General features: G+C 40.9%; 1 protein-coding gene across 1 annotated transcript; it reads left to right on the forward strand.

Moving 5' to 3' along the window:
* The first annotated feature begins 74 nt into the window (after positions 1–74).
* Positions 75–12,135, forward strand: snx3 (sorting nexin 3). Its single transcript, XM_077511506.1, has 4 exons — positions 75–282; positions 8,420–8,515; positions 8,734–8,858; positions 11,301–12,135. Exons 1-4 carry the CDS (start codon positions 121–123, stop codon positions 11,404–11,406), a joined length of 489 nt encoding a protein of 162 aa, XP_077367632.1. The 5' UTR covers positions 75–120; the 3' UTR covers positions 11,407–12,135.
* The last annotated feature ends 649 nt before the right edge of the window (positions 12,136–12,784 follow it).

Consider the following 12,784-nt stretch of genomic DNA (forward strand, 5'->3'; position numbering starts at 1 on the left):
TTTACGCACACCGAAGCGTCTATCAAATGTTTTATTGTGAAGGCGACTACCGGAACGTACATATTAGTTTTCAGTTCCGCTTGACAGTACAGCTAGCTTCGATAAAGCGCACCGTTAGAAATGGCTGACACCATAGCTGATACAAGAAGGCTCTTTACTAAGCCTCAGAACCTAAACGACGCTTATGGACCACCGAGTAACTTTCTGGAGATTGATGTGAGCAACCCCGAGACCATCGGCGTGGGAAGGGGCAGACACACGACGTATGAAGTCAGACTGAAGGTGAGCTTTCATCATTACTGTAGTTGTGCTAGTACCGTTAGCCTGTGGGCTATTTACTTAACATTAGCACACAAATACAGATTATTGGCGGGTGACATTGTGACGAAATAACGTCGATAGCTAGGTTTAGTCAAGTATTTGTGACAATTGATGCCAATTAAATCGGCATGGGTGAAAGCAGTTCGCTGACAGGTTAGCAACATCCGTCAGAATAAGATACCCACGTTTAGCTACTTAGCATTGGATGATGTCTTTGACGAGTGTGACGCCAAATTTAGTCACGTTCTGTCAACCAAGATCCTATTTTTGTTGCTTTCCTTGGCTTTGACAGGCAATTTGTTAAAATCAGGTGAACACAGCGTTAATTAAAAGGGCACCTGCAAGAGCAGCAAAGTTGTCAGAGTAGCTTAAAATTGTACATTTGCAAGAAAAGGACCAGTCACTATTAAATTTGAAACCCTAATAACTTTGTTTGAATTCAGCCACACCCCATGATCTGGAAATGACCATCGAACTCATGATCAACAGATGGTTGTTTGTCCACTCAAGTAATCCCCCATGTCCTCTCCACTTTAATCATATTGATGTGAGCTTTGGATTTTGTGCTCTGTTGACTGAATGGATCATCTCTTGCCTAACTATTCTTTTGCAGCCATTTTCTTGCGGTATGGCGTAATATGTGGTCAGGGTGGTGGGGGTACACCGTCAGCCCAAGCAGACAGGATGCACACTGATCCTCTCACTCACCTCCCTGCAAAGCATTTCCTTCCTCCTCCTGCTGAGGACATTGCAGGGGAATAGAAGGGCTTCCGTTTGCAGAGGAGCTCCCACAATCCTTTGCTAAACAAGTTGATGACTGAGTAAAAGACGTGCCCTGACTCATGCTGCAATAGTAACCGCTTGCACAGCAACTGGCCCATACGAGGCAGCGAATGTGACAGCATTGTGTAAGTCCAGTGGGGGCTGTTGCGATCAAACACTTCCACTTGTTGCGAAACACGGACCCTGAAGTTTGGTTTAACACATTACTTTTACTCAATTGTAAAGATCGATATATTGCAGACTGCCTATTAGCACCAGCATAAACCATATCTTAGAAATTCACAGTTTTGGATGACCACAATGCATCCCACTGTTCTTCCTCCGTTTGTTTTATAGTCACAGTAAATAAATAAATAAATAAATATTAGACCACCTTTGTTTCTTAACTTTCTTGTTCATTTTAAATGCCTGGTAAAACTAAAAGTTCATGTGTTTGTACTAACACAAAGATGACAGCAAAAATAGATTTTAATAAATTGAATTTATCTTTGCTGAGGGACTTTTATTTGTTTAAATTATTTTATTACATGAAAGATGCAAGAGATTGACTTAGCTGTATTTTCCGGACTATAATCCGCTATTTTTTTTTTAAACGCTCTGACCCCTGCGGCCAATGTGACGGTGCAGCTAATAATGTATTGTTGTTGTTTTATAGCCACGGACATCGCTGTGCGAATGCCCACTCCTGAGTAAGTAATGTCACAACTTAGGGGTACGTATCCATGACTTAGTCTGGCGTGGCCAAAATGTTGGCGAAAAAAAAAAAAAATCCACACCAGGTGGATGTGGCTTATAACCTGATGCGCTTTATAAAATACATTAAGCGCGAACGGGACCTCCTATCAGTAAAAGAAGAATCGTGACAATCTCAGTCAAAAACATCTGAACACAATTAATTGTTGTTTTACCAGCTGTCCACAACCCACCAAAAGTGACCCACTTTTGGGTTCCAACCCACCAGTTGAGAATCACTGGTCTACTCTATACTAATTCACACGTTTCATTGTTTTTATTGTAGCCATTTTTGGACTGAGTGCCTGAAACTTGTCAGTCACTGGTCTCATCTAATTGCCTCATCTATTATCTCAATGTAATGTCATTTCGGTTTACGGACGCCTCTGTATTTTGTAGTTTCGATTGGTTAACGGACCTGATAGATTTGGCTGGCTGCACCTTAAAGATAAGGGGCGAGAGAAGCAAAGCATTCTCCAGGCGTCAAGAGTTGAACACGGGGCTACTGTACTTGATGAGCGTGGTATAATTAGCATACGCGTGTAATCAGCATTATTATGCACCTCGTAGCCCCGTGTGACCCCGCTTTGCATAAGACCACAGATGAAGCGGCACGTCCCTCGCTCCTCGATGAATGTGGCGTCAACTTTGCTTCACTTACTATCTTCAGCATCATTTTGAAGTCATTCACCTTCAGCAAGGCAAACTATTGGTCAGCCTTTCATTGATTTTTGGTTACACTGCTAATCACAATATTCGTGAACCCAAAGATGTGTCTGTATAATTTTTCCCCCCCTTTTTGCTCACAGCTCATTTGCCGTGCCCAAGTTCCCACTGCTGTCCCACGTTCCACCCAAAATTGAGAGAGCCCTTGTGGTCGCTCTGAGAGAGTCTTCTTAATCCCCTCATTGAGAGGGGAAAGAATGAAATAGGCCAGGCATTTTCTGGGGGGAAAGCTGGAGTGTTAACTGCCCGGCCATACACCCTGAAAATCCACGGAAGGGTATAAAGCCACCCCCCTTCACCAGCCTTGATCCTGTTTCCACTTATCCCATTTCACTCTCCTGCAGTCACTCGCCTGCTTCGTAGTGAGCTTACACAGATATGGCGATAACTGCTGGCTTAAATGACATGATGTAAACACCAGCTCAAGGGCTTATTTACACTATGAAATGATAAAGTCCACACTGTTACAGTTGGTGAAGGTTGAGAGATGGTGGTGAATCATAAGTTGTGTTTTTTTTGTTTTTTTTTTTTTTTTTCCCCTCCCCTTACCGGAGGCCAGCTATTTACACTGGCTCTCTCCGAGTCAGCCTGCGTAGTCACTTGTTGATAGGCAGGCTTTACGTTCGTATTCAAATCAATGGGATCAGGCCGCCCTCTTTCACTCGCAGAGATGAAAGCTAACTAGATGCTGAAAGGAGACGGATATCTCATTTTTCCTGAGCGGATTTGTAATGTCGAGGGTCTCGTTGAAGAAGTCGACTTTTGTTCTCATTCAAATCCATTTGTTTTAGCTTGTAATTGAAATCTGGAATGCCCAAGAGACCCACGGAAAGCTTATTTTAGGTTGACAAAGCATGTTTGGATCTTTTTTGTTTCTGCTGTCTTTTGTGTCAAAAGTGGACATTTTGTGACAATTTTTTTTTTTTAAATTGCATTTTATTATGCTATTTTAAGTGGAATTTAAAGTATTAAATAGACCCACAAGAATCTTTTTATTATTTTGGACGTTGGTGGACAGTCCAAAATGTACCCTGCCTCTCGCAGGCAGTCAACTCTGACGTTCTCCATCTTACCCACAAGTTTAATGATGTTAATAGGAAGTGGATGGATTTTGCGGGACGACCAAGCTAGCCTAAAGTGCTGACAGTGGTTGAACTTGAAAATATCTGGTTTGATTTTTTCCATACCTGTGAACAAACCTCCTTCATTTAGTCACCTTTTCCCTTTTTGTAGAAACCAGCAACTGCAAACATGCATATGGTGGAAATCGACATTGCTTTCAACAGCCACTGGTCTCAATGTTAACGTAGAAACGAGTGATTTCGCAGGCAAAGATTCCATTTATAGCCTTATATTTACTAATACTCTGATGGCGCTGATGACATTATTAGATTGTCTTTTCGCACCACTTCCCTTGTTTTCTGGAGGTCACAATGAACTCTGAACTTTGGTATCTTGCTTTGTTTATAGATAGGAGCACATAAAAGGCTTCTCATACTTCTCATCCTCTACCCCTTCTCTTTTGTACTCCCTTAGCTTCTCCCTTGCTTTCTTTCTGCTTTGAATTCTGGCGGGGGGGGGGGGGTGAATTTGGCCATTAATAAAAATGAGTCGACATGGGGCGGGTGGGTGTGAGAAGGAGGGGCGGGGTGGGCGTGCTTGTCAGGCACAGTCAAGTGTAATCCAAAGTCTACAGCATCCTCTTGGACAACTATTTTAATGGAAATGGGGAACATATTGTATCAAGGCTACCATATCCTACTTGAGATGACAGTATCAAAAGTGGGAGTTGATACTATGGTAACAAAGCAGCTTTTTGCCAGCGAGAGAGTGGATAGACTGTCAGAGCGCAGGGGCCGGCGAGCGAGAGAGAGTACACGGCAAGGCGAGAGCAAAAGACCCGTCACCCCAAAGCTTTTGTTCCCAGCCTCTTCTTTCACCATTTTAGAGTATGATGCAATGAGATGGTATTATGTTGCCATTTTTAATGCCATTATTGTGAAAGGGGGTTGCGGGTAGGTGGGGGTAAAGGGGTGCGAGAGGGGGCGAGCTTTAGGATGCGCACTCTCCAACTTGACTTGATTTATGCTGCTAAAAGCTAATGCGTGGTGGTCTTGAACTCTTCTCTCAGGAGATGAGTGATCTTTGTCCGAGGCTATTTTTAAAGCCTTCTGCCATTTTCAATGAAGCTAAGATATTGTGTCTCACACATTATGCCTCACTCTCTTCCTATGGAGCATAGATTGCCTTGTACGCTCATAATAGGAAGTGACACTGGTGGTTTTCAAGAGGGTAGCTTCATGGAGTATTCTCTCTTTCACTTAGGCTTTCATGAGGCCCAACAATCCCCCACGTGCATATTTATTAACAAGAGTTCCCAAAATTGAGTCTGTCAAAATGCTGAGTCTGGTTCGAATGGCCACTTCAACCTGAGAATTTCGCTTCGAGAATTTTGAAAATAAAACAATGGGTTCTCGTTTTGTTTTTTAAAGAAAATTCCACGAAATGGGAGACAGTTGTAGCATTGCCAATTTATTTGTCTTTCTCCTATTCAGTTCAATTTTGAGCATGTGAGAGAGGAGACGTGTGCCCTTGTAGGCAGTTAGCGAAACGCTGACACCTTACCGGGTGAAAGCTGTTCCCGTGTCAAAGCCGGCACAAGGGCCAGTAAGTCGAGAACAGAGGCTGAGGAAACCTGATCTTTGACTCTGAGGGCTCTCACGCACCGCCTCCTTTTGGGTGAGCGAGACCTCTCACTTTTCACTTTTGTCCTTGGCGTTCCTCCCCCTGTCCTGCAGGAGCAATCTCTTAATCACAGGGTTTGAGAGTGCAAAAGGTTCTCGAGGCCAGGTGACTTTCTATTTTCAACCCTCGTTGCTCGGTTTTATTGTCTTGAGACCAATTGACCAGATTCCATTTTTGCCATTTGCCAAATCTAGTTTAGGCAACGCCTCAAACGCAACCGTACTTAATTAAACGTCGTGCATGTGTGCGGGTTTGTGCTCAGTTAAGTGTTTTCCAGTGTGCGCATGATGGGATTAGAGTCACGGCGGTGGCAGATTACCTGTAACTGTGATCTGTTGTGCTGGGGATTAACTTTGCGGCGCTCCTCGCTGTGAGGTAACATTACGCAGCAGGGACAGCCGAGTGGAGTTAATGCCAGAGCAGTGGGCCAATAAAGCTAAACTAATCCACTTCTCCTGTGACCTGGGAAAGAGGACTGAAGGGGGGTGACTCTTTGACAACTTCACCTGGGAAGAACCAGAAGGGAGATAGATGCAAGGGGAGAACTTAAAAAGACATTTTTGCCAGGCGGGTCAGTTTGGCTTGCTTTTCTCCTCATTTGTAGAAGATTGAGTTCAAATCACATCTCAAGCCTTTCTGAGTAAAGTAGGGTTAGCATAGCAGAAATACAAATGACTTTAAATCCAAAACATTACATTTTTTTTTAAGTGTAAAATTCAACTGCACAATTCCGGTTTGATATCTATTACCTTGTACAGCCTTTGATAGCTGAAGTGCTTTGAACTGCTAAATGTACCAGACTGTACTCGCTTATTCAGAAAGGTATGCTATGGACTTGATTGTGTTTCCTTTGCTGAAGGTCCGAGAATATCTGACTCCCAACTGTCCCACTTTTGCTACCTCTCAATTAGAAGACTTTGAGAAGATTTGGAAAAGACCCTTGAAAAACAGTTAGTCGCAGCTAAAGCTGTCAAAATTAATAAAAATCGATTATCAAATTAATCGATTATTAACTATTTTAATAATCGAGTCGTGATAGAGTGGAGAGTTTACATCAAACAGGCTGGTCTGTTATGACCACAGCTCTGCTATCCGTTCCAATTTCTGGATGGTCGAACTTCTTCGCCGCAGTCGTGTTTTCGCCCGTGTTTCCACTCCGTCCGTGCCGTTCTCGTGTTGGTTTGCAAAGTTTCCTGTGTCCGGTTTTGTTAGAGCTCATCTATTAGCTGTTGGTTGACTGAAAGACTTGTGATAATGTCAAACATTTGTTGCTGTCATAAGGGCAAGACTAGGAAAAAAACTTCTCAAAAAGAGCTGAGATTACCACCTTAGACTAACTGATCGAGACAACGGGTGTGCCCTGTGGCTCGTAGTAAAACAAACACAAAAAAAACTTCCTTCTGACTTTCAGTTTTTAGTCACTAAGACCTAGATAGAAGATAACTAGCCAGAGAAAAAAACAGTGCCTGTGTTCTTCCCGTTGAAACATCACAAAGAGTCTCAAAGGCAGAAAATCAGACGTATTATAAAAGCGCAAAAGGAATAAAGAGGAACAAAACTGAAAGGAAAGGGACCATGAGAGCAAAAAGACCACTCCTGCCCTCCCTCCCTCCCTCCTCAATTAGTCCAGCACAGCCCAGATGAAGCTCCTGAGCTCTCTCATTTTCCAGCTCCTCCTTTATGACCCCCAAACACACACACACACACTTTTTTTTTTTTCTGTTGTGTGGCCATTTACTCAGCCTTGTAGTTAACTCTCCATCCCCAGTTGTGGACATCTGTCTATTGATCAGTCTGCTGTTCATATCTGAACTTATGCCACACCTACTTGCTCAATTGCTTTGCCATTGTCGCGCTTTCTTTCCGTAAAATCTGACCTTCTGTGAACGCCGCCCGCTATTGAAAATCCTCATTCAGCCCCTCCTCGTTGGTACATTGTCATGGGATGGCCATGTGCTGTCAGGACGAGTGAATAGGTTTGGCATTGTGCTATAATTTGCTGTTTGAGCCAGTGTTCTCTGTCAATGTCGAAACATCTCCTGTCTTTCAAACGAGAACGCCGCTCTCGAGTGCTCGTCAACGGCAATGGGGGAGTATGCGAGCGTCTCCGCTGCGCTTGCGAAAATGCAAAAAAAAAAAAAATGGCAAAAGAGTTTGAGTGCGGGAGACCTTGGTGAGCGAAACATAAGTGATTTTTGTCTCTTGGAGGCCAGTTTCAGTAGGATGGATTTATGTATTTTTTTCATCTTTTTTTTTTTTTCCCTTAAACCTCAAGACACGAAAATAAAATCACTTTTGTTCACCCACTTGGGACAATGTCAACTGGCTCATGTTTTTATATGGTGGAGTACTCGTCTCTGATTGGCTGTTCACTGTTAAAGGCTTTCATTGGGACATAAAAACAAACCTTATTTCTGAACTTTATGCTCTGATATTAGCCCCCGCTGAAGGTTCCTCAAAGAAAATCACAGGTATACAATATTAAAAGTATCAATATAATCATTATAATACTTTGAAACTTGCTTTTATACTTTGATATGGGCGACTCAAAGCAAGTCTTCTGCATGTGCATCTCAATAATCATAGAAAATGTCATTTATTTCTGGCCTTCAGTTGAAAAAGTGGAATTCATGCATAATTAATAAATAAATGTATAAATAATAAAATAAATATCCACTCCACATTATAAAATATTTCACGATTTATTTTTTTTCAATTTTTTTTGAAAATATTGCTTACAGCTGCTAAGAAACCACACATTTACCATCTTAATAAAATAGCTATAAACAAATATATTTGTAACCTTGGCATCCAGTGTACCTTCTGCATGAGGAATAAATTGGAAGCTACATCTGCTTCAATAGTTGACTTCTAGTCACGTCTGAGTGTTGTGGTCATGGTACTCCACCGCATAACTCCACATCCTGAGAAGAGTCATGATTTAAAAAAAAAAAAAAAAAAAAATGTGATCATACAAATGTTGTCCTTTAATCCACTGTAGTGTGTGTTTGTTTATACAGCTTCATGCATTTGGCGAGGCACTGTGGAATCTCGAAAGGAGTGTCTCCTTTTGAACCATTTTCCTTTTTTTTTTTTTTTTTCCTCCCCTCAGACTAACCTTCCCATCTTCAAGCTGAAGGAGTCGAGTGTACGGAGGCGCTACAGTGACTTTGAGTGGCTCAGGGCAGAGCTGGAGAGGGAGAGCAAGGTGAGGGGGCACAGCACCTATTTATATGTTTACAGCCCAGCCGATGAATACAAATTTGTGTTTAGTTTCTAACCTTCAAAATGTTTGGAGCGCCTCACCTCCACACAGGCACCCGTGAAATCCATTTATAAAGTGTACATTGAATGAAACATTGGTGGTCGTCTTTGTGCCCGTTTAAGTGCTGCCGCTAATTTTCCCGCGGCATTCTTCTCTCTCAGGTTGTTGTGCCTCCGCTCCCGGGTAAAGCTCTGATCCGGCAGCTGCCCTTCCGAGGGGACGATGGGATATTTGATGACTCTTTCATAGAAGAGAGGAGAAAAGCCCTGGAGCAGTTCCTAAACAAGTAAGCCGTCACCTCAGACTTCAGTGTATACATTCACACCTCCAAGCTTAACTCATTCACTGCCATTGACGGCTATAGACGTCAAAACATCCATTTTAACTGGTCAGGCAGTGAATGAGAATTAATCAATTCGACTGTTAAAATGGTTGCTTTCTCTCATAGTAAATATGGAACCAGAAACTTAGAAAACATTTTAAAAATGTTATCTGTACAGGCAATGTTTTGAATGTGTACGTATATATATATTAACTATATTGTCCTTTGTACAAACATACCGTAATGACAATTTTAATTACGAGCCACACCAACATGAGTGGGGTTCTTTTTTGGCAGATGCTAAAATTTCGGCGATTGCCGTTATCATATGTGATTATTTTTTTCAAGGTCATGTTCAATAATTTTTTTTTTTACCCAACACAAAGTTAATTATAATAAACTATCAATCTATTATAGATTACAGTTTGTTAAAGTTCAAGAGCATCGAAACAAAGCACTTTGTGCCAACTTTCTTCCACTTTTTCACTTGTGTTCTCTTACCACACACAACCCAACGTGCTCGCTTCTTTGTCGTTCGTAATTACCTAACAAAGCACTTTTTCTACACACGTTTGGCATGTTTAATTTATGATAATTGCAACAGAAATTACAGCGCGTTTAAACGCGATCCCGCACATTTTTTTTTGTTTTTTGTTTTTTTTCCCTCAGCTGCCGAACAATAAAAGTTACTGTGCCATTGTAATTATTTGCTTTGTTTGCAGCTGTGGTCGTTATTTTTGTTTCATGTGCAAATGTATCAACGGTTTGAACGTCAAGTGTGCCAAGAAAAGTTCAAACCATAAATGTTTTTTTTTTTTTTGTTTTTTTAGACAATGTGTGGGTAATTAGGATGTTGTTGCAAGCATTCCAGGCAATAAATCTCTGCTGTTAATCATATCATTGTTCATAGTCCGGCTAGCTGCTTTATGAAATGATTGAGAGCATTGTGAAGAGGATCTTTTGGAATGCACAGCTTGATTGTCCCTCAAAACTAGTGGGTGGAAAAAAAAAAAAATCTTCTGACCCCAATGTTTGGCGCTTGTAATTTGTATTAACTATTTCCTATTAGAGGTTAAGATGCGGACATAAAATGGCATCACCCCCCGGGTCTCAGGTGCACGGCATATTTAATTATAAGCCCTCGTGCGTCATCTGCAGGAACACTGAGTCAAGCCTCATGTCAGAGTGCCTTTTCAAAAAAGAACATTTCCCTCCAAATCTTAATGGAAAAAGCAGAATGACAAATTGATTTTCCCAAGTCATATTTAACGATCGTTACTGTCATGCTTTTTGCTCATTGACTGGTTATTGAATCCCACCTTACCTTCATTAATTATTGCACAAGAGAATACTGCCCCCCCCCCCCCAAAAAAAAAAAAAAACTAGCACAGTGGTGTATAATAAGTCCAGTACCGCAAAATTCGACCGATATTGAAAGCCACCTCAAATATGCTAACATTGTTCTGGCTACTTTTGAGTTCACTGCTGCTGCATGATGTTGGAGATAAACTGGCATCACTGTGAGCTACTTCAGAAGTAAACAGTGAGCTGTTTATCAACACGACTTGGCAAATGAGATTATGGGTTATACACACAATGAGCTGAAGCCTCCTCGACTCCTCGAAAACAATATTTACTATCAATATTGAAACTTGGGGTGACTTGAAGGAGAGCCGCAGCCAAGGCTCCCTCCGCGGTCACCTGGCCTTGAGCAGCCGCCCGAGAGTGATGACTTTTACCTTTGTTGCTGGATACTATAAGGATAAATGGATGGATGCTAAACGCTACTGTGCACAAACGGCCACAGCTCGTTCAAGTGCAGCAATGGTGAGTGATATTTTTAATCTTCTGTTTGGATGTTGATCCTTGACATCTTCACATGAAATTGGCTAGTAGTGCTAAAATGTTTGGGTTCCTGCGAAATGTCTTGCGAAGTAAATAATTTTGTGAGGGATTTTATTCTTTTAAGTGTTAATCAGAGTTGGGAAAGTAGCAAAATATGACTACGTTGTCATTGACCACTTTTTTTTTTTTTTTGTGTCATCCTCCCACCCCGCTACATTAGTAGGAAGTTGGATTGAAATCTTTTATTCTTTAAAGTGGCAACAATAAATACCTTAGTAGTTTATAAATCAAAAAACGCCAAGTTTCGTGGGGGGTGATGTCAAAGTTGCGCAAAAAATTACTCGCGCCTGACAGATGACAGCCCTGATGTGTCGACGCTGGTTCAGGAGCGAAAATCACATTAACAGGTACAAAAATAACAGCAATGATTGGCTAGTATATTGGCTACAATATAATTTACACTTTAAGTTTTTTTTTTTTTTTTTTTTTTTTTTGATTCAGGTTGATAACTGACTCCTCCTTTCCTAATGTTGTTGATTGAAACCTGTTGTGTGTTTTCAGAGTGGCCGGGCACCCTCTGGCCCAGAACGAGAAATGCCTGCACATGTTTCTACAGGATGAGTCTTTGGACAAGCACTACACCCCGTCCAAAGTCAGACAAGCTTAAAAAACAAAAACAAATAGAAGATGGCGCAGGCAAGCAACTAGCCCAACCGCCCTCATCGGACTTGATCCACCTGTTCAGCCGAGCTCGGACCACCCAACCCAAAGTGCTCCATCTTCACTGCTTCTGGTTCTTCTCAAACAATTAAAAAAAAAAAAAAAAAAAAAAAATCACAAAGATACTCCCCCACCTAAAAGAAAAAAAAAAAGTAGAGAGAGAGCAAGCGATATCGCTCACTGCCCCTTTCAAAAAGTTACCTCCTCCACTTTCTTTCCCCCGTTCAATAGCCGAGAATGTTCGCAGCATCACGTGGTCTCTCGATGTCCGGAAATGCCACTAACATGAGTGTATAAATTGTATTTATCGTTAGCTATGTCTTGAATATATTCCTTTATGTCGTAACTTTGAGTCTTTCCATGTGAGACCCGCAGCCGACTCCATTGTATAGTCATTATTGGCATGTCGCACATTAGTGGGCCTTGAAAATTATACGTGTTTGACCCCTAACCACCCCCCCATCTCCCCACCCCCTACCCAAAAAAGGAAGCATGTGTGTGTGTCCAGCAACCAGCACTTGCCACGTTATCGCCATCGCTTTTCTAGGAAGTCAATTTACACAGAGGGAAGTGCAGTATTTCTACTGGCTATATACGCATTTTGAGATTTATATATTGCTGTGCCATTTTTTTTGTTTATTTTGAAGATTTTCCAATAAAATAGATGAAATATCAACTGCAAATGTTTGTTTTTGTTTGCCTACATTCAAATGCATGCGCAATAAGTAATTATTCTTTGAATGAAAAGTCAGACTGTCATGAGAAAACAGTATAAACTTTTCAGTTATGGGAATCATTTGGAATTTTTATTTTTATTTTTTTCATAAAAAAAAAAAGATGCAATTTTACTCAGATTAAGTTGTCATTTTTATGTGAATTAACTACTATAATTAATATCAGAATCGGGATGCACATAATTAAAATATTGGTATTGTACAAAAAAAGGACTGTACTGTAATTTCTTCCCCTCTCCCCCCAACTCCCTCAAAATTCAATTTTCACTATCATAATTTCACAACTTTTGCATCTCTTTTTAGCGTGGCTCTAATGCTCCAACCACATCGGTGTTAGAATGGTTCTGCCTTTTTTCGTAGTTTTTATGTTTAGACATTTGATTTTTAAATTCAGTTAGTTTGTAGAGTGGGTTTGTTAGTTTTTAAATAGTATTTCTTTTTTTCTTTTTTTTTTTTTAAATGCTTTTTGATTTGTTTGCTCATTAGTAACGAAGTAGGCCATTTTCTGGCAGGCTAAAATCAAAATAAATACATTTAAAATAAAGCCTGAAAGCTCATAAAAATAATTGACAGACAAAAATAAAGCACAAT

The sequence above is a fragment of the Festucalex cinctus genome, chromosome 21, assembly GCF_051991245.1.
Source record: "Festucalex cinctus isolate MCC-2025b chromosome 21, RoL_Fcin_1.0, whole genome shotgun sequence".
In the NCBI taxonomy this organism is placed as follows: domain Eukaryota; kingdom Metazoa; phylum Chordata; class Actinopteri; order Syngnathiformes; family Syngnathidae; genus Festucalex; species Festucalex cinctus.